Source organism: Oncorhynchus keta, chromosome 10 (genome assembly GCF_023373465.1).
Source record: "Oncorhynchus keta strain PuntledgeMale-10-30-2019 chromosome 10, Oket_V2, whole genome shotgun sequence".
NCBI lineage: Eukaryota > Metazoa > Chordata > Actinopteri > Salmoniformes > Salmonidae > Oncorhynchus > Oncorhynchus keta.
The window spans coordinates 66,766,479-66,790,207 of record NC_068430.1 but is presented as its reverse complement, the minus strand read 5'-3'; the positions used below and the strand labels follow the sequence as shown (position 1 = coordinate 66,790,207).

At 42.5% G+C, this 23,729-nt stretch overlaps 2 protein-coding genes across 10 annotated transcripts in view; one reads left to right on the top strand and one right to left on the bottom strand.

Annotated features, from left to right (window-relative positions):
* Positions 1-18,060, top strand: part of LOC118389277 (probable G-protein coupled receptor 158) — a 21,118-nt gene extending 3,058 nt beyond the window's left edge. For 2 of the 9 annotated variants that reach the window (XM_052527721.1, XM_052527722.1), the window contains exons 4-13: positions 5,230-5,314; positions 5,619-5,845; positions 7,617-7,685; positions 8,647-8,756; positions 8,980-9,218; positions 9,546-9,684; positions 10,279-10,381; positions 11,868-12,017; positions 12,444-15,512; positions 15,902-18,060. In XM_052527721.1, the coding sequence (XP_052383681.1) occupies positions 5,230-5,314; positions 5,619-5,845; positions 7,617-7,685; positions 8,647-8,756; positions 8,980-9,218; positions 9,546-9,684; positions 10,279-10,381; positions 11,868-12,017; positions 12,444-15,512; positions 15,902-16,576 (4,866 nt within the window). In that variant the 3' untranslated portion in view covers positions 16,577-18,060. Of the gene's footprint in view, positions 1-5,229; positions 5,315-5,618; positions 5,846-7,616; positions 7,686-8,646; positions 8,757-8,979; positions 9,219-9,545; positions 9,685-10,278; positions 10,382-11,867; positions 12,018-12,443; positions 15,513-15,901 lie in introns of those variants that run through there. The other 7 variants (XM_052527729.1, XM_052527728.1, XM_052527726.1 and 4 more) reach the window with 7 other exon arrangements.
* On the bottom strand, positions 17,968-23,316 carry LOC118389276 (39S ribosomal protein L45, mitochondrial-like). Its single transcript, XM_052526063.1, has 5 exons — positions 23,297-23,316; positions 22,304-22,402; positions 19,019-19,064; positions 18,687-18,860; positions 17,968-18,328 (listed from the first exon to the last, which is right to left on the bottom strand). The coding sequence occupies exons 1-5, from the start codon at positions 23,314-23,316 to the stop codon at positions 18,230-18,232; spliced, it is 438 nt and encodes a 145-aa protein (XP_052382023.1). The 3' UTR covers positions 17,968-18,229.
* Between the last annotated feature and the right edge of the window lie 413 nt (positions 23,317-23,729).

The following is a 23,729-nucleotide window of genomic DNA, read 5'->3' as shown; positions in this document are numbered from 1 at the left end:
CAGAACCCCTTATCTCTGACCAAGACCTAGATTCAATCAGATCAAGCGTTAACCGGTGATAGTGTTGGAGCTGTCAAATCGGTCAGCAGCTGCTCTTGATCATTGTCACGAATCCACACCCATCCCACTCGCATTACACTGGGTGTTGACCAGAGGCAATGCCTCCTCTTGACAATCCTTTGCTCCAACGCTTCACTTTGCTTGAAAGTTGTATAAAGTAGAGCATTTTTCTACTGCTCTGCTAGCAGGGTTCTCACGGCTCACCTTCTCACAATCCCCCGCACATTTCTCTGCATGCCCTCGTTGAAAAGGAATGGGAACACAACTTCTCCTTGTTGGTGAAACCCCCAACGAGAAAGTGTAGGCTACATATACACAATGACGCTCAAATTGAAAATCATTCAATGAAATAATGAGGATTTCTATCACCCTAACCGAGGTGTAGATCTCACATTCCAGTTTTGGAACAAGGCTGCATTGGAATTATCTTAATGCAACTTCATGCACTCAATGGCAACGTCTGCTTTAGATATAATGCCAGGAGCCACTTGTGGATTTGACCGCTCTAATGCACTTCCACTTCCGACAATGCCAAAAACAACAGCAGATGTCTGCTAAAGCGGATCTGATTGAATAGAGCCCTACATCTCCTAGGACCAAACCTTGAGTGGGCTACTCTGTCACAAGAGATTGCAAAATCTCTAACTGACTAAGCTCAACTCCACGATTTACATTGGAGTTGAGGGTACTGGAGCTCCCACGCCACATAAAATGTTTATTTTATTCAAAACTACTGATTAAATCACCCAAAGAATAGCCCGCAATTACACACAACATTGTTCTGTGTAATTGCGGGCTATTCTTTGGGTGCTAAAATCTGTCGTTTTTGACACGACTACAATACGCCAAGCCCTAACCTATACACTTTTGTAAGTCACCATATAGGCACCATTTAAGTAGTAGTAGTGGGTATTGTGACATCATATGATGCATATAAATACACTCATCAACCCTAACCGCTTTAAATAGGTTTACTCTCTCTCCATCTCCTCCTTTACCTTCACCCCCCAACTTATTCCCCTTCTCTTGTTTGATCATCATCTGTCCTTTCTGACACAATCCTCTCCCTCTCATCCAGCCCCTCTGTGAAAAGATAGCTGTGCTGGGTGGCGGAGGGATGAGCTGCAGGATTAAGATGATAATCCAGCCATCCTTCCCCCAATCCCCATGCACCCATCACTCATCTGACAGACAGAAACAACACAGGAGCACAACCATATCCCAATCTCATCAGCATCATCCCCTCTCTAGTCTCATCCTGTCCCCTCATGGAACATCCAGAGACAGGTCAGAGGTGGAACAAGAGAGAGATTGATTTCCAGGTAGAATGGGATGTTATAGTAGATATTATTTCATTTCCTACACAATGAGTTAATTGATTAATATCTAATTGTGGGCTAAGGCCTCTTTAAAAAGGGGAAAGATGGCTTGTATGCTGAAACCAATTTTTTTTTAAATGTAAGAATGTATTTAAACTATATGATATATCTACACTTAAATCAAGTGATTTGATACCTTTTTCCGATTTTTTTCAAAAGGCAACAGATGTGTCTTTCACTTTCACTTGTGTGTGTGTTACATACAAATTACTCACCAACTCAATTTTAAATCCATGTAACAGTCAACTAAACAAAATAAAAAAACACCTCTCTCAATCAAAATGACATAATGCAATAAAAAGAAATCACACAATGAACCACATTAGATAGACACTAAGTAAGTGAGTCTAGCCATAGAGCAAATACGCCTCTGGAGTGAGCTTGATATGTACATCATGAGGCTTTAAAGTGCAGGTCCATGCTAGGTTTACCAACCGGCTGACTTTTAATGATTTACCATGTACGCCATCTCCATCTGAGAGAATTAAATTGCCTTCATGTCTGCGTTCAATTGAATCCACCGCACATACAAATATTTAACCCTTTAAATAGGAACGAGAATACCCCGCCCACCTGAGGATCTGTATCTATTTCTTGTGTTTGAGTGATGCAAAATCCACGTCAATTAAATTCCGCTAGATTGATAGCTTTCATTTTGATCCTCCGACTCTTTCATACTCTTGCTTGTGCCTGTCGTTTTTTCCGTTAACGTTACGAACGTGGAAATGTTTGTTATGACCTGTCAAACACACCGCGGTAATGGCTGCAATGGGCTACATTGTCTTTCTGTTGAATCTATACGATAGCCTAAAGCCTCGTCAGGGATTTAACACACCGTCTCGACGCGTACATCAGAAAAATGAGAAGAAAGATGACCTTATTTCGATGGTGTTCATTTTTGTGGAATTTTAAAAAGTAATAATTTAATAGACGTAGGGAACTGGTCTGTCTGCCCAATCAATATAAAGGGTCAAAACTGGCGGAGGAATAAAAATAGCATAAATAGGAAAGTATACCAGTTTCATTTGAGGACCAGGATGTTGACAACTGTGCCATACAGATTGCAAAATAGTTGGGAATAGATTTTTGATGCACCGATTCCATGGTACAGGGTGTATGAGTTGATATATAAAACAACGCAAGATTCAAGACTTCGTGCTTTTCAGCCAAAATTATTATATAGAATTCTTGCCACTAACAAAACGTTTAATATTTGTGGCATAAAATCATCGAAGCTCTGCAGATTTTGTTGTGAGGATACAGAATCAATAGACCATTTATTTTGGTATTGCCCTCAGGTAGCCTGTTTCTGGTCTCAGGTTCAGGAATGGCTGAAAATGCATAGCATGGATCTAAAATTTACCCTATAAATAGTACTGTTAGGAGATCTGGAGTGACCATGTCAGTCAATTACTAATATACTAATACTCTTAGTAAAAGTATTTATCATCAACTCACAGTCTGTGGATTCTATTCGATTATATAGATTGGAAATGTACTTTAAACATCACCGCATAGTTGAAAGATATGTTGCGTAGAAATCCGAAGAGGGTGGCCAGCAGAGATAGATGGGATGGGCTGAGGGAAGCTGAGGGTTGTTAGGTGGAATTGGAGACAACTGGGTGTGGAGTTGTGTGGGAGATAAAAGTAAAACTTTTTTTTTTACGTAATGAAAAGTATGTTTGAATGACACTGAGGGGCAGTGTTTTTACGACTAATGCCGGTTTACTTGACGCTGTGCAGGTGTTTGTACACATGCATATACACAGACTCTCATTCAAATAAACACATACAAGAACACCCACATACATGTAATAGTGCCAGACATGCACACAAACATATACAGTTGGCATTGCTGATATGATCTGTGTTGTCTTTGATGTCCTTTGTCAATTTTTTTGTTCTTTTTGTGTATTTGTATTTATTTTTTGCGTTGTTTGCTGTTTTCTTTTTTCTCTTCAGTTCATTCTCTTGGTTGTTGATGCATTGGGGGATTCTTGGGGGTGGGGAATGGAATGAATTGTATTTTTATTCTTGGGGGGACTGTGGGAAGGGTTTCGAATGGTTGAGGGACAGCTATTGGGGAACTTTGGGGGGATCTTGGAGGGTTCGGGTTCACGTTTTTTGGCCTGGTGGGAGATCGGTCAACGTTCCCTTGAGCAGAGCATTGACCCTGGATGCTTCTCTGTGTGTCTCTCTGAATGGGATGTTGGATGACTGGTATGATGTAGTTGTTGAGCGGCTTCACTGAAAATATATTTTATGTTTCGGATATTCAATAAAAACACTTTTTTTAAATAAAAATAAAATAAAAAATGTACACAAAAACACTATTTTTGTAAATATATTTGAAAACTGTTGAAATGTTTACAAATTAGATGCACTGAAGTGAAACCAACTTCAGAAAATGAAGACTTGAATTATAGTGATATGTCTGATCTCGCAAACAATGTAAATTATGTTTAGATACTGTAGGTGTAATCTAGAGCCAAGCGTGTTGCTTTTTAATGTGAAGGTATCCTGCTATTGACACACTTGTTGAATTATGCAAGAGAACGTGACAACAACAGTAAAAAATGAGGCGGTCTAGACAGTGCAGGTAGGGTTGACCTAGCAAGTGTCTGGTGGTTGCGGCCCTGTTCCTCCTCTTTATGTTAATTTACGCATATATGCAAATACGTCTGGTGTGTTTATGCAAATGAGGTACATATCATTTAAAAAATACCTGATACAATAAGTAAATGTATATGAGGGCATTCTAAGAAGAAAGAAAAGTGAAATTTGACAATGAATTGAATATCTGCATTCCCACCAAAATCCCACCAAAATCCCTGAACTCCATTCATTATTTGTCCGTGCCAGTAAAATGTTTTTATTATGTGCTATAACTCAATATCTCATGGATTATAAAAATTCAAAAAGTTTGGAGTATCTTCATCCATTGTCCAACTGATGCATTTATTAGAATAGTTAAAAAAAACTTTAAACAATTTTGATGACCGTTGCTATTTTAAGCATGCCATTAGGTCTGTCACTACCTGATGTGGGAGTGCACGTGTACTTGAGTGTGGGCGTGTGTGTGTTACGTGCATGCATGTTTGTGTGTGTATGTGCATATGGGATTTCACTGGCATAAAAGGGATAATGCTCTTGGTAGCGAAGCATTACATATCCATTTAGGTTTTAACTTAGATTAACACGGAGGCGAGAGGAGAGCGTCCAAATGGCTGTTTCCTTGACTGAATGCTGCTGTGCTGGGAACCATCATGGTGGAGAAACTAACACCAGGCTGGCTGAGAGAACATATGGAACACACTCCATCTCCATTAACTCAAGAACGGCCAAGCATGTCAGTCCAATCGGGCATAGGCAATACAGTCACCTAACTAATAATTCATACCAACAAAGCCCTTTTTACCATAACAAGAGAACATTGTGTTTTTGGCCATTATTACCCAGAAATGCTGGTATTACAGCAGCAGCAGAGATGATGCCTTGGTTGCATTGGTTTTTCTGACATCCACAGCTGTTTACAGCTGGAAACTTTGCAATGGATGCAGATATGCCAACGAAAAAGTATTGCTTGCATTTAATTAAATCGTTTTTTTATTCCCTAGACCCTATTCATCCTTGGTAATCATGTGCGTAGACTCCGTCTAGCCAATCAGGTTTCAGCCAATTAGGACATTGATTGATCAAAACTCAAACTACTAGCCTCAGGGGATATTTACACCCCTGTCCTTGTACTGTGATGTGAACTCTAACCCCCACTGCTTTTACTACCCTCCAGTGTGAGCCAATCACAGGCCAGGGATTCAGATTGGGCCAGTACTGCTGTCGCTGCAGAGAGGGATACTACAGCCCCCCAATGGACGGTAAAGAAGATACACAGGTGTCATCCCAAATGGCACCCTATTCCCTTTATAGTGCACTACTTTTGACCAGGGCCCACAGGCTAGTGCACCATGTAGGGAATAGGGTTCCATTTGGGATGCATACACAATCAAGAACATTTCTATTCAATATTTGTCTAAGAACTTTACTTCATATAAGACCCTGGTCAAGATGATGTAATCTTTTGAGTTGTATGCCAAAAACAGCTCTAAGACAATACTTAAAGATTTATTGTCGTCACTGTCCAGCTGTCTTTGTTTCTATCCCTATGCATGTCCAATACAGAAGGTGGTGCTCTGAACGGCAGCGGTGGGGAGGGGGGTGGCGTGTGTTACCCGGCCCTGCCCATCTGTCTCCCCTGTTGGCCGGGCTGCAGGCGCTGCGAGGACGGCTCTCCCTGTTGGGTAGAGGAGGACTGGTTCCTCAGAGCCGGGGTGCTGGCCGTCCAGGGCTTCTTCATGCTGCTGGTGTTCATCAGCATGCTGGTGGCCTACCAATTCAGACGCAGCAGGGTGAGTGAGTTCTAGTGAGTGAGAGGGTCATATTCATTAGGGTACACTGTAGAAAAATGTATAGCAATGGAAAATATGTGTTTCTTGTTGGACAAGTTATGGTAGTCCCTCCCTGTTGCAGTATGTTTTCTTCCATGTGGTGCCTAATGAATACACCTCTGGAGTAACTCCTCTTAACAGTTAAGGTTAATGGTAGAGTCATATGATTCTAGATCTGTGGTTAAGGGCAACTTCTACAACAAGCCATCATTGATGGTTAACTGTGCGGTTTCATCATGAAGTTCTCACTAATCTTCAAGTTTCAAAGTTTATTCGCAGTGCTACTTTAGTCTATACTTACAAGGAAATTGATATCAAGCTCTGTTAAAAGTAACAATTAAGTTGTTTCCTCATTCTTTTGAAACACTGTCAGTGCTAGAATATTGCTTCATTGTATATAGCATATGCTGAAACTGCTCTGTGGCTCTATCACAGGTAATCTAGTCATCTTGACGTCTTCTGTCATTAATCATCATAGTCGTTGTCACTCTAGATAAGAAATATGGAAATACCTAACTCTGGGCTCTGTGCTTGAATTTAAAAAGTGTCTCAAAGTAGGAGTGCTGATCTAGGATCAGGTCCTCCGTGTCCATATAATATTATTCACTATGACCTATGAGACCAAACTGATCCTATATCAGCACTACTCTAAGACTCCTGAATATGAGCTCTGAGTGTCAACATGAATTGAATATCTTAAGCCATGTTCTATGTGACAGCTTATGAATTAATACATTTATCCGATATCAGATGTATGCATACAGTATGGCCAACATACAGGTAACTGATAAAAATAAAGAAAACATACAGAAAGACAACATAAGTTGTCTTTAATAGGGCGTTGGGCCACCACGAGCCGCCAGAACAGCTTCCATCCACCTTGGTATAGATTCTACAAGTGTCTGGAACCCTATTAGAGGGATGCGACACCATTCTTCCTTGAGAAATTCCATAATTTGGTGTTTTGTTGATGGAAAACGCTGTCTCAGGCGCCACTCCATAATCTCCCATAAGTGTTCAATTGGGTGGAGATCTGGTGACTGAAACACACACACGCTTTAAACCCCCTATACTCCTTTGAGACCCCTCTTTCAAAGTCACTGAGATCTCTTCTAGCCATGGCTGCCAAATTAATGGCCAACTGGGCATGTTTCTACAAGCATGATGGAAATGGCCATTTTAATTGCTTAATTAACTCAGAAACCACACCTGTGTGGAAGAACCTGCTTTCAAATACTTTGTACCTCTCCTTTGCTCAAGTGTTTCCTTTATTTTGGCAGTTACCTGTATATCTTCATGTGTCATCGCATTACAGCAGGGGCATTAGTATAATTGTACCTCCCCCTGGCCATTCTTCCTCTACAAGATAGTGCTCCATGGATCTAGTCTCTGCATACATCAACATATCTAGAGTTAAATGGTTAAACACGGAGCAGCGATGGTCCACAGAGACATCAGAAATCAAAGCACTGTAAGATAAGCACATCATACTGAACCAATCATGTTTCCTCAATTCCTCTCTCTCCCCCTCCCCTCACTTTCCATCTCCCCTTCCACCTCTCTCTGCCTCATCACCCGCATCCTTCTCTCCATCGACCTCTACCTTCCGTCTTCTCTGTCCTCCCTCACCCTTTCCCTCCCCCTCACCTTCCCTCTCTCACGCATCCATCGCTCCTCTCTTCCCTCCCTCCATCTCACCTCTCCCCCTTCTCTCTGTCTATCTCACCTATAGAGAATCCGGGCATCAGGTCTCCTGCTGTTAGAGACCATCCTGTTTGGCTCTCTGCTCCTGTACTTCCCGGTGAGTGAGAGAGTATATGAGCGAGTGAGGGGAGGGAGGGGAAGGTTGCATCCCAAATGGCACCCGTATAGACCCTAGTCAAAAGTAATGCACTATGTAGGGAATAGGGTGCCATCTGGGACGCAGCCAATGTATTCGTTGCATTACTCAATGGCCGGCGATAGATTATCGATCACTTGTGTGATTCATTATCTAAATGAAGTAGTCGTTGCAAGACTCACTCATACGTGTATCTAGCCTGAATCACTGATCAAAGTATCCCGTTCAAGCCAATGGTAAGTGATGGGGGCATGAGGTGCCCTTGTAAGTCATGGATCATATTACTTCGCTCGCTAGAACACAAGGTTGAGTTACATATGTGCGATATACACATATTAATGTGTTCCCTTCCTCCGTTCAAATCGGAGGAGCTTTGCTGTATTCCTACTTCACTACGGTATCACAGATGCACTAAAGAAACACCTATGGGGGATTCGGACGCTAAAAGGCAGATACAAAGGTGAAATTCCTTTCAGTCTGCTGTAGTTGTGGCGCATTGGCCCAGACAAAAGGGCAACTGAGGGACAGACTCTCTCATCTCTGTAGGGCATCACCTGGGGTGGTCACACACCCCCCTTTAGCCCTCCAGCCATTTGATCTATTGTTGCCGCGGTCACCGACCTAGAGCACACATACAATTCCACTCATGTACACACACAGTCATGTACACTGCTCATTTCTGTATACGTTCTGTACTGTTGTATACAGTTGTGATTACTAAGTGCATCGTGTGTCTCCCCTCTTGAGGTAGGTAGAAATGTTCAATTTGAACACATTATAATCAATTATGCTTCTGTGTGATTTTTTATCCACAAAGCTTGTTGCCTATTGTAACTACAAAGACAAGGTAAACTAAGCTCATAGGGAGTGATTTCACGTGATAGAACATCTGATAATACCTCTCTCTATCTCTCCCCCTCAGGTTTTCATCCTGTACTTCAAGCCCAGCACCTTCCGATGCATCCTGCTTCGCTGGGTGCGACTTCTGGGCTTTGCCATCGTCTATGGAACGGTAACACTGAAGATATATAGGTCTGTACTACTGCACTCTCTCACTACTACATTTCACGTATCGTCAGTATCACCTCATGTGTATCCCCTCGTTATAGTCAGGTCTAACAATATGTTGTGAGATCTTTCATTGGACTCAGATCCGTTTGTATGCTGTAATGTAATTCAAAATGTGTCAAAAAGTGTCTGTATATGTATCTCTCTGTGGAATGAGTAACATCAAGTCAACTTCCCACACATACAGGGTTCTCAAGGTGTTCCTGTCGCGCACAGCCCAGAGAGTGCCCTACATGTCCAGCATACACCTGCTGAGGTTGCTGGGAATTATGGTTGTGACCGTCAGCTGGTTCTTGTGTGCGTGGACAGCGGGCGTTCTACAGAACCGTGACCGTAACGTTCCGTTACTGATCATATCGACCACGTCGGATGGTCAGGGCTTCAGCCTCTGTGACCTGGACCGCTGGGACTACATGATGGCCGTGGGTGAGTGGATAACACTAATTGAAAAAGAGGGTTGTTTGTGTTTTCCAGGTGATACAGAGAAAAAAAATCTATATTGAAAAGAGAAACTCCAGCACACAAGCATTCTTGTGTCGACCTCTTGACCAAAACCAAAAATCCAGTGAATGCTACTGTTATCGATTTGGCTTTTTCTGACTGGTTTCAAATAAAAGAACACTGAGCTACAAATCACATTACTGATTGAGGTCAGGGGTAAAAATCAATTTACAAATGTGATTTTGAGCTCAAAAACCCAGATAAAAACAACATTACTGCCTGACGCTATTTCTGTCTATTTTTTTGTCTCAGCCGAGCTGATGTTTCTGTGCTGGGGCAGTTTACTGTGCAGTGCTGTGAAGCCAGTGCCCTCAGCCTTCCACGAGCCTCGCTACATAGGTATCGCCATACACAACGAGCTGCTGCTATCCTCCATGTTCCACCTGCTACGGTAACCAGCGTTTACTGCCTCTAAACAGAGGCAGTAAACCGGGATAACGAATATTATTTATAGTATATAAGCCTACACTAGATGACTGACAGGGGGCAGTGTTTCTAAGCCACCGCACCTCCATCTCGGCACTCCCCAAACATTTACATTTAAGTCATTTAGCAGACACTCTTACCATTGTGATACATATTATTATTCATGTCTACATGTTTTTTTATACAATACGTTTATTTTATTACAGACACAATGCATACTTTAAATTATATTATGTGAGCTAGACGTTAAAATAAAAAAAATAAAAAAAACATGTTCCTTAAAGTATCATTTTTTGAAAGTTACTGTGCCCACTCCAACAAAAAATACCTAAATTCATGTAATTTTGTCTTTGAAACATTTAATTCCTATGGAGGACTGCTTCTTCTGGGGGGTGCCAATATGGCCGACCTGTGGCTTCAAAGCCTCTCATTGGCCAATACATAGCATCAGCAATCCAGGGTTTATATACATCACTGAATAAAACATGTTTATTCACCAGGAGAAATGCATATTGTATAGGGACATAGAACATGTCTTTCTGTTCTATATTTTCCTTAGGTTTGTCATGCCCTCTCTGCATCCTGACTGGATGCTGTTGCTGTTCTTCACCCATACGCATGTCACTATCACTGTGACACTGGCCCTGCTCTTCATACCCAAGGTACACTACTGCTGGGAAGTCTTAGAAATGTCCTTGTTTTTGAAAGAAAATCACCTTTTTCCCCCCATTAAAATAACATCAAATTGATCAAAAATACAGTGTAGACATTAATGTTGTAAATGACTATTGTAGCTGGAAACGGCTGATTTTTTTAATGGAATATCTACATAGGCCCATTATCAGCAACCATCACTCCTGTGTTCCAATGGCACGTTGTGTTAGCTATTCCAAGTTTGTAATTTTAAAAGGCTAATTGATCATTAGAAAACTCTTTTGCAATTATGTTAGCACAGCTGAAAACTGTTGTCCTGATTTAAAGAAGCAATAAAACTGGCCTTTCAACTAGTTGAGTATCTGGAGCATCAGCATTTGTGGTTTCAATTACAGGCTCAAAATGGCCAGAAACAAAGAATGTTCTCCTGGAACTCGTTAGTATATTCTTGTTCTGAGAAATGAAGGATATTCCATGTGAGAAATTGACAAGAAAAGGAAGATCTCGTACAACGCTGTGTATTACTCCCTTCACAGAACAGAGTAAACTGCTCTAAGCAGAATAGAAAGAGGAGTGGGAGGCCCCGGTGCACAACTGAGCAAGAGGACAAGTACATGAGTTTGAGAAACAGATGCCTCATAAGTCCTCAACTGGCAGCTTCATTAAATAGAATGCCAGCAGCCTGGAGTCGCCTATTCACTGTTGACGTTGAAACTGGTGTTTTGCGGGTACTATTTAATGAAGCTGCCAGTTGAGGACTTGTGAGGCGTCTGTTTCTCAAACTAGACACTCTAATGTACTTGTCATCTTGCTCAGTTGTGCACCAGGGCCTCCCACTCCTCTTTCTATTCTGCTTAGCGCCAGTTTGCGCTGTAGTGTGAAGGGAGTAGTACACAGCGTTGTACGAGATCTTCAGTTTCTTGGCAATTTCTTGCATGGAATAGCCTTCATTTCTCAGAACAAGAATATACTAACGAGTTTCAGGTCTTTGTTTCTGGCCATTTTGAGCCTGTAATCGAACCCACAAATGCTGATGCTCCAGATCCTCAACTAGTCTAAAGACCAGTTTTATTGGTTCTTTAATCAGAACAACAGTTTTCAGCTGTGCTAACATAATTGCAAAAGGGTTTTTGAATGATCAATTAGCCTTTTAAAATTATAAACTTGGAATAGCTAACACAACGTGCCATTAGAACACAGCAGTGATAGTTGCTGAAAATGGGCCTCTGTACGCCTATGTAGATATTCCATAAAATAAATCTGCTGTTTCCAGCTACAATAGTAATTTACAACATTAACAATGTATACACTGTATTTCTGATCAATTAGACATTATTTTAATGGACAAAAAATGTGCTTTCCTTTCAAAAACAAGGATATTTCTAAGTGACCCCAAACTTTGAACGGTAGTGTACATGGCAATTTTCTTCCACAAGCAATATAAGTATAAATCTGAATCTGACACATAATAACTACTGTGTGTGTGTTCTGTAGTTCCTCCATGTTTCGAGGGCGGGGAGAGAGGAGATTGCAGAGGAGGTTTATGAGGATGAGGTGGAATTGCGGCGATCCGGCTCGTACCTCAACAGCAGTTTTACCTCAGCAGTTTGGAGTGACCACAGCTTGGACCCGGATGACATTCGGGTAAAGTCCTTTTCTGCCCTGGACACTTACTAAGTGACCATTTCTATTCAGGCACTGTCTAGGCCAAGAGGGGGAGAAATTATGAATCAAATTTAAACCTTAGTAAAATAAAACAATGATAAACATTGAATTACTGCTATAACCATTTGCAGGATCACTTTATACTAATTTAAAACAATTCTAATTTTCATTATAGACATAGAAAGCCCTGTGTGTATTTCACAATTTGTGGCCTGGCATAGAACTGACCTGTGTTTTCTCCTCCGCCTGCCCCTTCTCTTCTCCCTAAACTTGCTCTCCTTGTCCTTAACAATAACTCTTCCCCAACTAACTGTTCCCTATGGTTTTTCCCTCTGCTCACTCATACCAATACCCTCCCTAATTCCCTTTATCCTTCCTTCTCTCTTCCTTTTCACCTGAAACCAGGATGAGCTGAAGAAATTGTATGGTCAATTGGAGGTCCACAAGACCAAGAAGATGACAGCAAACAACCCCCACCTGCAGAAGAAGCGCAGCTCTCGGCGCGGGCTGGGCCGGTCCATCATAAAGCGTATCACTGAGATCCCAGAGTCCATGAGCCGACAGTGTAGCCGTGATGGCAAAGAGGTCAACTTGGGCAGCAGGGATGTTACGCACGCCGAGTCCAGTAAGAGAGCGCCAGATACTTTTAGCGTAAATTACAAAGATCAACCAGTAAAGCAGCCTTCACCAGTGCTGCGTAAATCTCAAAGTGACTATGACTATGTAACCGATAAAGACCCCTCCTTGCATGACTCCATGTTAAGGGCGACTCTAGCTAAGAGATGCTCACAGCGCTCTGAGACAGACTCGTTGTATATGGCACCATTGGTCTGTAAGTCGGCCAGTGCCCAAAACCTTACAGTCGATAACAATCTCCTGCTTCCTGGACCTACCAAGCTACACAAGTCACTGAGTTTAGCGCCCAGTAAAACCCACAGTCTGGAAGACACCTCTCGGGTAGGCACAGATACCGAAGGCGAGCAAGGGCAGTCCCAACAGGATGTCGCTATCAAGGACCAGACCTCAAGTGCCCTTGTGCAATCCCAGTCCTATGACAAGGCCGAAGTGTGTCCCTGGGAGCTTGCGGAGGAACGCCCTGCCAACAAGAACCAGCCACATGTTACCTTTGCTCCCTCTGAGGAAGAACCAGAGAGCCCAGAGGGTTTATCATCACCAATACTGAAACATATTTGCCCCTGGGACCATTTACCAGTTCCTACCCCAGCAGAAAGTCCTGCTGGGGATTCACAAGGCGGAGAGGCAGAATGTGAGTCCCCGAGACCCCAGGCTCCCAACTCCGCTAGTGTACCTGGGTCCCCAAAGAACATGCGGGTCTTCTCCTTCCGCACTTCCACCCAGAAATGGCTCTCTGTAAAATCTTTTGTAGGATCTGTGGATGCAGGCATCAAGGAAAAAGACAAAAAGGAGACAGCAGGAGATACGGTTAAGAAACTGGACTCAATATCACAAAAAAGCCAGGGGAGTGTAGCCACCATCGCCGTTATCGCAGCATTAAAATTAAAAACTCCAAGCATTTCAAGCGCAGAAGTGAAATCACAAAGTGTTTCAAACTTGGAGAAGAAATATAATGTTTCAAGCATAGACAAAAGGACACAGCAAAAAAGAAGCATGACAACAGTAGATGTGAAACCTGCCCTCGTGAAACAGGCTGCAATCAGACTGTCCTCAAGTGATTCCTCTGAAAGAAGTCCTAGGAGAATAGTGGTTGTACAGTCCACTGTCTATCCTTGGGAGTCAGAGGACATGCAAAAGGACAGTATGTATGAAAACGTGTTCATCTCAAGCAAAAACACTGCACATAGCACAGCTAAGACTCCTTCCACTCACAGAAGGGGTTGCCAAATTAGGCCTGCTCTGAGTGTTGCCCAATCAGATATTAGCCCATGGGATGTTCCTGCTTCCTCCCAGCAAGCCCCACAGAGACAACAAAGCATCATAGCAGACATCTGCCCGTGGGAGGTGGAGGAACCAGAGGAGGATCCAAAGGCGCCTGTACGATTCAGTGTATGTCCTTGGGAATCAGAAGAAGTATTGAAAAGACAGGAGAGTATCCGGGGAGAAGTATGCCCTACGGAAGCTATTGTTTCCGCCATCCCAATTACTTCAGCGTCCAACCAGTCTGAGAAGAAATCAGAGGGTCTGAACAAGAAACCAACAGACGTATGTCCTTGGGAAACCGATGAAACCCCACAGATTTCTCAAGGCCTAAAACCCCAAGAGAGTGTACGGGTTGATGTCTGCCCTTGGGATGTGGGGGATTCCTTCCCTGAAAAAGTAAAGGTGGCGATTATTTATGAAAATGTTCATCCACAGGAGAACAAGGGATTGCATAAGGCGCCACCAAAATGTCAGGAGACAATACATGCAAATGTCTGTCCATGGGAATCTGAAGAGACCCCAAAATCCCAAGACGGTGTACGGGAGAATGTCTGTCCTTGGAAATCAACGGACATGCCAAGCATTGGGAAGCAAGATGTACAAACAAAAAGCACAGAGCAACCTAAATCTGCCCCTGAAAAACGAAGTGTCCCCATAGCGAAAGCATGTCCATGGGAATTCCCTGACCCACCGAAAGACTTGACAGTACTTTGTCCTTGGGAAAAGGAGGAGAGTCCAATGCCACCCATAGCCATAAAGATCACCAAAGGATCATTTTCCCAGGAGACCACTGTTGCAAAAACCAATATTTGTCCATGGGACATTGGAGACCAAGAAGAGACAGAAGGAAAAGACAGCCCTTGTACAAATGTTTGTCCTTGGGAAACCCAAGGCAGAACTCAAGCTGATCCAAAAAAGACTGACAGCGTTCAAGTAAATATTTGTCCTTGGGAGACTGAGAAACCAGAGCAGCAAGAAAGCACTCCGGCTATTGTCTCCATAGAAACAGGAAAGACTAAAAGACCAGACAGTGCTCTGGCAGATGTTTGTCCTTGGGAAACAGGGGCAACTGATGAGCCAGACAAGACAAAAAGACGAGATGGCACTCAAATGGAGTTTGGTCCATGGGAAACTGAGGATCCAAAAAAGACAGAGGAGAAAGATGGTGTCAAAGTTGATGTTTGTCCTTGGGAAACTGGAGAGACTGAAAAGACAAATGGAAAAGACAGTACTAAAGCAGATATCTCCAAGGAAACACAAAAAGAGAAAAGACGAGATAGTGTTCAAGTTAATATTTGTCCTTGGGACACTGATGTCCCCGAAGAACCAGAAAAGATGAAAAAGCAAGACGGTGTTCGGGCAGATGTTTGTCCTTGGGAAACTGGTCCAGCTGAAGAGTCAGAAAAGACTAAAGGCCAGGATAGCACCAAGGTAGACATTTGTCCATGGGAAACTGGTCCAGCTGAAGAGTCAGAAAAGACTAAAAGCCAGGACAGCACCAAGGTAGACATTTGTCCATGGGAAACTGGTCCAGCTGAAGAGTCAGAAAATACTAAAAGCCAGGACAGCACCAAGGTAGACATTTGTCCATGGGAAACTGGTCCATCTGAAGAGTCAGAAAAGACTAAAAGCCAGGACAGCACTAAGGCAGACATTTGTCCATGGGAAACTGGCCCAGCTGAAGAGTCAGAAAATACTAAAAGCCAGGACAGCACCAAGGCAGACATTTGTCCATGGGAAACTGGTCCAGCTGAAGAGTCAGAAAATACTAAAAGCCAGGACAGCACCAAGGCAGACATTTGTCCTTGGGAAACTGGTCCAGCTGAAGAGTCAGAAAATACTAAAAGCCAGGACACCACCAAGGCAGACATTTGTCCATGGGAAACTGGTCCAGCTGAAGAGTCAGAAAAGCAAAGGCAGACATTTGTCCAGGAAACAGCACTAAAAGCCAGGACACCACCAAGGCAGACATTTGTCCATGGGAAACTGGTCCAGCTGAAGAGTCAGAAAATACTAAAAGCCAGGACACCACCAAGGCAGACATTTGTCCATGGGAAACTGGTCCAGCTGAAGAGGCAGAAAATACTAAAAGCCAGGATAGCACCAAGGCAGACATTTGTCCATGGGAAACTGGTCCAGCTGAAGAGTCAGAAAATACTAAAAGCCAGGACAGCACCAAGGCAGACATTTGTCCTTGGGAGACCGGGGATCCTATAGAACCAGAGAAGATAAAAAAGCAAGAAAGTGTTCGAGAAGACGTTTGCTCATGGGAAACTGATGAAACAGAAAAGTCTGCAGAGAAAGAGGAAACTATGATTGCCAGTGGCATACAGGACATCACAGAGACCCAGGGTGCACTCTCTATGGAAGAGGGTGACGCTGCAGAACCTGTAGCCGGCAGCACACAGACGGCAGAGGCAGCCAAAGCTAATATGCCCCTGGCTCGGCGTGATGCTATGTGCCCTTGGGAGATGGAAGGGACCAAATCACCATCATCCCCGTCATCCATCACAGAACACGACAATAACTCTGACGTTTTTACATGGGAGCCTGAAAACATTCTTGAAGAGGAAGAGGAAGAGGAGGAAGACGATGCCGAGAGTGCTGCTGAAGCCTTCGTCTTCCCATCCGACTTGTAAACGCCAAGACTGTCAATTACTGGCTAGAACAAGAATGGTCTCAGTGGGTTGTTGCACCCGATTCACTGACTGGGTCACTGTGCAAAGCTGTCCCATAGCAGGGGGGGTAATGAATAGGACATGACCTTTGCAAACCTGAATGTAGCAAAGGCCCCTGGACTGTCCATCCATAACACTCCCCAGAAAAACACTGCTCCACAAGCAATACGCCCCTGGGCCAGGATCTGCAAATGCTCTGCCCACCAGAGGTACATTTACCCTCCCAGGTTCTCAATCAGAGAAAGCTTCTGGATGCAGTCCCTCTTCTTCTTACCACTTTGACCCCTTTTAGAAATGTATATTGTTTTCGGTCTTTCTGTGTTTCAGTGACAATGGGCTCTTCTGTATCACACAGTTAAAACCCCATCGCCATGGCTGTGAAAGGTTGACAATGTGTTTAAATAACAGCCTGAGCTTGACGAAGCTGGCGATAACTCCTTATAGACACACCAGACTAATCTACACCAGACCAGTGCTCCTTCAGGTTAACCTGGAAGCACATCCAGCATTTTTGTAAATCACTGATTACAATGGTGGTGATGCATGTCCTTTTGTTGCCTGCTATAAACACATTCCAAACAATTTAAGGACAGCTTTCCAGCTGTAATATAAATCTGTGCTTTTTCAAAGTCAATTGTGTCAATTACAAAGTCGTGGCTACAAGGATATCAAATGTAATGTCAGTAATGTGGATCAACAACATGATCATGTCCCCACAGACACAGAGCTAATATTAATAATACATCTAACTTTAACAGAGAACTTAAATCATACTAATTCAATACTGACTTGTGAAGAACTAGCTATGATCTGTTATTTTGAATAATTTACAATACCAATTTTATTAAAGAAGAAAACACATGAATTCATATTTAAAATTTTTAAAAAGGTAGATCTACACTTTGAGGAAGACCAAACCTTTTTTCACATTATTTTTTTTAAAGCATACAACTCAATTTGGAAACAGTTGCCCTAAAAAGAACTGCACCCTAGTATAGTCCTGCTAAAACTGTACATAAGGCCATTGTCATTGATTTATTCACCATTTCCATGCTTTATTTACCAAATGTATCCATCCATCTTGGCCACATCTCCGCATTCAGTGGAAATTAAAGTTTGTGCGGTGGTGATATCATGTTATTCGCAATGGACTAACTTCGTTTTGTGAGCGATTTTTGAATGGGTGTGCTGTCTTTTTGTTAAGTAGAATGAAACACCATTACACAATGCATCCTTTGTGTATGCAAGTTGAAAGTGATTTCTGTTGATTTCAGTTATTTTTGTATGTTTTGCTTATGAAAAGTACAGATTATTCGGATATAAAATGTACATTCACTGAAATCAAAAAGGTATGAAAAAAGAGATGGGACATTTTATTTTTGTATTCTTTAAATTAACATGTAATATATTCACCATTGAAATAAACCATACAAATCTGGACAATATGGATTGTTATTGTTTTAGATGCAACGAACAACAGTGCATTTTTATATAAAAAGGCAGAAAACTAAATGTAGCTTCATGATGTTTTCTTAAAAAAAATGGAATGTTCATTTTAACAGTTGATTTTGAGTCTGTATTTGTTGGCCCAGAATTACAGCTCCCACCTGTGGTCTATTTGTGCCACTGCACAGCCTTAGGCTTGGGCACTTCATAGTTGAGCCCCTCGAATTCCTCGCCTGGCTTGAGCTCCGGGCCAATGATCATAACAGTCTGAAACGGAGGAAATAAAAGCCAGTGAGCAGAAATTACAACCAGACAAATGGGGGCTCATATTAGCTTGTGTGTACCATACTAAGAACACTGAGTGAGGAAATCTAAGGCCAGTCCTAAAACTGTCTGAGACAAAACACATATGGTAAATAAGTTGCAGTACATTACAAATCATTTAAAGTCCATTCAGGTAATGAACTGAAAATGTATTCAGGAATTTCATTAGTCATCTAATAACTTTCTAATCAACCCTTTGGTAAACAGTGTCAAAGGGGCACATCACCACTTTTTAACCTCATTCATTTGTGAAGTGGCCCTTTAATCAGAAAACTTGCTATAGACTCATATGAAAGGTCACCTTGACGATGGGTTCCTTGACCGGGGCCCAGGCTGGTTCTATCTTGCCATGTAACCTCCATATGCCGTAATGGTTGACGAGGTGCCTCTCCAGAACCAGGTACTCCAGCACATCCCTGGGCTCCTCTTCACTCCCCATCATTAGTCTGTCGAAGCGGTCGTAGACGGCCAAGGTCTAACCCCCAGAATAAGACAGGTTAACAATTTAGGAATGATGTTAATTCAGGTAACACATCAAGGAGGATTACGGTGACACGATGATGTAGCCATGAGTGGGACAGATTCAGGGGTCCGGAAATGCCACCTCAGCATCTTGTAGCGGTTCCCCCTCACCATCTCCTGCACAGGATGGACAGACAGTGAGCTAATGCCATCTAAGCTAAAAGAGCACCCCAAAGACAAAGACAAGTAACTTATAGGTTACAAGTATAATTAACATTTTATCATACTATTTCTTAGTAAAATACCTGGTTATTTATGTACTGTAAAATTCAGTACAATAGGCTTGGGCAATAGAGACCACGTGAGGTCGGTATGTGCTAGCCCACTACTTATAACTAAGAAATGTCAAATAAATGATATCCAACTCAGGGCTGCAGCTATGCATTTGGTTTGCTAACTGGCTAGATGTCGTCAAGGTCAAGCATCCCGCTTACAGCAGGGACATTCAATTCCCTCCTGGATCAAGAGCCCGGTTGCCTAAATTGTTTTGAGCATTTAAAAAATAGAGCCACATGTGTGCACTTGCATACCACAATATGATACAGAAACGGTATGACAATCCATATACCGCCCAACACTAAAGTGCAACCACACAAACACACTATTTGCAGCAGAAGCAGCCATTTTTATAACATCATGATAACACTGCGATTGTATCAGTGCAAATAGAACTGAGGATAAATATACATGGTGAAATAAATAACTGTTTATACAACACACAGGCTAACAGTTAAAGAAAGTGTACAGGTGATGGTGACAACTGCCTGAAGGAGGGAGAACTTACAGGGTAACATCTTTCTGTCACAAGGGAGTGATATGCTTAAAAGAGCGACTGCCCCCAAAAAGCAACATCTTGATTTGATAGCGACCTGTGGCAGCGATGAGCCAAAAACATTTATTCTGGTGTCAAAATTGACTAAAGTGTAAATAGGATTATTTCGGTCATAAAATAAGTCGTCTCGACCAAAACAGAGATTTGCGAGGTAGCAAAAAATGGTATATCACGGAATAAAGGGTACTGTAACAGTTTTCCTTGGGTTGTGTTTAATTCAATCCTGCCCACATACCCAAAGCTGGCAGCACCCAAGTAATCATCCATTTTGAGCGCAGCTGCACACAACCAGATTTTAATGCCCATAGTCAATTTGGTTTGACATTCGATATACCTATGGAGCGAGTTAGGGACCATCAGTAAAATACTCACTGTACAGTACATTCAGACTTGACTTTTTCAACATTTTGCTACGTTACATACAGCCTTATTCTAAAATGTATTAAATTGTTTTTTCCCCCTCAATCTACACACAATACCTCATAATGACAAAGCAAAAACAGGTTCAGAAGTTTTTGCAAGTGTATTAAAAATGAAAACCTGAAATATCCCATTTACATAAGTATTCAGACTCTTTAATCAGTTGAAGCACCTTTGGCAGCGATTACAGCCTCGAGTCTTCTTGGGTATGACGCTACAAGCTTGGCAATCCTGTATTTGGGAACTTTCTCCCATTGTTCTCTGCAGATCCTCTCAAGCCCTGTCAGGTTGGATGGGGAGCATCACTGCACAGCTATTTTCAGGTCTCTCCAGAGATGTTTGATCAGGTTCAAGTCCGGGCTCTGGCTGGGCCACTCAAGGACATTCAGAGACTTGTCCCGAAGCCACTCCTGCGCTGTATTGGCTGTGTGCTTAGGGTCGTTGTCCTATTGGAAGGTGAACCTTCGCTCCAGTCTGAGGTCCTGAATGCTCTGGAGAAGGTTTTCATCAAGGATATCTGTACTTTCCCCGTTCATCTTTCCCTCTATCTTGACTTGTCTCCCAGTCCCTGCAGCTGAAAAACAACCCCACAGCATGCTGCCACCACCATGCTTCACCGTAGGGATGGGGCCAGGTTTCCTCCAGACGTGACGCTTGTGCCAAAGAGTTCAATCTTGGTTTCATCAGACCCCATAGTCTTGTTTCTCATGGTCTGAGAGTCCTTCAGGCAAACTCCAAGCGGGCTGTCATGTGCCTTTTACTGAGGAGTGGCTTCCGTCTGGCCACTCCACCATAAAGGCCTGATTGGTCGAGTTCTGCAGAGATGGTTGTCCTTCTGGAAGGTTCTCCCAGCTCCACAGAGGAACTCTGGAGCTCTGTCAGAGTGACCTTCAGGTTCTTGATCACCTCCCTGACCAACGCCCTTCTCCCCCGATTACTCAGTTTGACCAGGAGGCTAGCTCTAGGAATAATCTTGGTGGTTCCAAACTTCTTCCATTTAAGAATGATGGAGTCCACTGTGTTCTTAGGGATCTTCAATGCTGCAGACATTTTTGGTACCTTTCCCAGGTCTGTGCCTGGACACAATCCGGTCTCGGGAGCTCTACAGACAATTCCTTCGACTTCATGGTATAGTTTTTGGTCTGATATACACTGTCAATTGTGGGACCTTATATAGACAGGTGTGTGCCTTTTCAAATCATATCCAATCAATTGAATTTACCACAGGTGAACTCCAATCAAGTTGTAGAAACATCGCAAGGATGATCAATGGAAACAGGATGCATCTGAGCTCAATTTCAAATTTTTTTTTTTTAAACGTTTTGGCTTTGTTGTTATGGGGTACTGTATGTAGATTGATGAGAAAAACATATATATAATCAATTTCAGAATAAGGCTGTAATGTAACAAAATGTGGAAAAGGTCTGAATACTTTCCGAATGCAATGTACATGGGACAATATTTTAAATGTCCATAGCTCCTTATTTCAATAACAAACTATAAATTGTAGAAATTGATTTACAAATATTAAAAGCATTTGAGACATCTAAAAGATGCACAATATGAAAATATTGTCCCCTTTACATTGTGTCATTTATTGACGGTCCCTAACTAGCCCCAGAGATAGGCTATCCAATGTCAAACCAACTTCGCCACGGACACACTAGTCAGCTGAAGCTAATTGGCAAAAGAAGTTGGCTAGCACTAGCTAGCCTAGGTGACTTCAAGACAAGACCTGGTTAGACTGTTTCAAGTTATCTAGAAGGCCGAGTGACTAACTGTGTACTGTTTTGGCAGAGTGAATGTACAAACACTTACCATGTGCGAACACACAAAAGACACCCACATTATCCCCCCCGCTGCATTTTCTTAATGACCAAGCCGAAAAACTAGGCCAAATCATGTAGTTCAGATTGACAAACAAGATTAGCCTAAACAGACTTTCACAGCAAGCTATATCAGTGAAAGGAATATATCCATTATGACCAGTGAGTCACTATCTCACTTCCATTAGAAATGCCTCACTGGAATAACTTGGGACACCACCCACCCCTTTCACAGATCATCTTTGCCTGGTAGCCAAGAGTGTAAGCAGGATAGGGAGCAGTTGATTTGGGTCATATGAGAGTGAGTGTATCTCTTACTGTGTGAGAGCGTTGTGCGCGTCAACGAAGCTCTCCTGAGCTTTCACTGGGAACGCCTTTGTGGTGAACTCAGCGTCATGCTCTTTGATCTTGCGTATCCTGCAGTGGAGAGAAGGTTTGGTGTTCCCACTTTAAACGAACTACAACTTTTAAGCCTTCATAAACCCTTTATAAGGCTTTCATGAATGAACTATAAAATCTTTATAAGTTTGTTTAAAGTGTGACCGGGTTTGTTTCAACGCCAAAGACGTTAATGCAATATAAGAGACAAATAGGTACTCAGTCTAAGTCTAATGGAGAGTAAGAATATCTAACAAGTACATGACAGACAGTCTTTGCTAGTTGGGAGTATATTTGAGTGTGTGTGAAAGACAAGGAACGATCGCTCAATATCCTACAAAAATATAAATGTTAGAGTGTGACCCAGGAAGACTGTCTTACGCTAGCTGGGAGGCTAGCTGATCTGCTCTGTGTGCTGTTTCAGGCCATCTTTCGACAGACTGGAGAGACGAGCATCACCTTCTGGGGGGATATAGGGGTCAAACACTCCCGCTGTGGTCGTGGAAAGGAGAGAGATATTGGTTATTGTGACTACGTATATTATAAGCTTCATTGTAACAGTGGCAACCCTCTTAACTTTGATTCTGTGTACAACAAACGGAAGGTTTGAACTTTAAGATAACCATAATGCATATGGCTGATACTGTACCGGTCTAGCTCGCTTTGAGAACAAGTCTACAACATATCTTCTCAAAATGGCTGTCAGTCTTACACTACTGATGATATGCAGTAATCTGACATTTTGAAAAGTGTATACGCACATAAACAGGTCTGTGCCAGTGCAGGCGATGTTGATGTCTCTCTCCATGTATTCCTGCCGCTCTGGCTTTGGCCTCCTGATCTGCCGACGCTGCTGCCTTTCCTTTTATCCCCACTGCGGGGGTAGCGCTTCTTGGTCCTTATCGGGACAACAAAGGGCAGGGGATACCGTACCTCCAGCGAAGCCTATGCATTCTGCATGAGGGAAAAGCAGGTGGATTAGATAAGAAATCATGGAGTACCAGTCTATGCATAAAGGTTATAGAATAATTTGTTAATGTGGTTTGCAATTCATGGAGATTAGAGATTTGCACGTCGTTATTATTGTATGGTTGATATCATAATATGATGGCACATTCGAGTACATTTTCGTTTATGCATTTAATTGAACAAACAACTTGGTTTGGGAAATAAATACAAAAAATGCTAGTCAAAGAGACTGAAGTAAACTGTTATAAAATGCAATTATGACATCTTATTAAGTTACATGTATTTTAGGTTGGCTACGGTGATTGATTCATGAGTATAGACTAGCTAGGTAGTTAAACTGGTTTAAAACTCAGTTGAGTTGCCTTCCAGAAAGATCTGCTTGCTGGGTTGAGCTAGG

Bases quoted from the DNA above. Each gene is read 5' to 3' on its own strand.
- LOC118389276 (XM_052526063.1), bottom strand. From the start codon at position 23,316: ATGCATAGGCTTCGCTGGAG. The intron at 18,861-19,018 runs GTGAGGGGGAAC...TCTGGGGGTTAG, and splicing joins TCCATCCTGTGCAGGAGATG to ACCTTGGCCGTCTACGACCG. The intron at 18,329-18,686 runs GTGACCTTTCAT...CCTCCGTTTCAG, and splicing joins TCAAGGAACCCATCGTCAAG to ACTGTTATGATCATTGGCCC.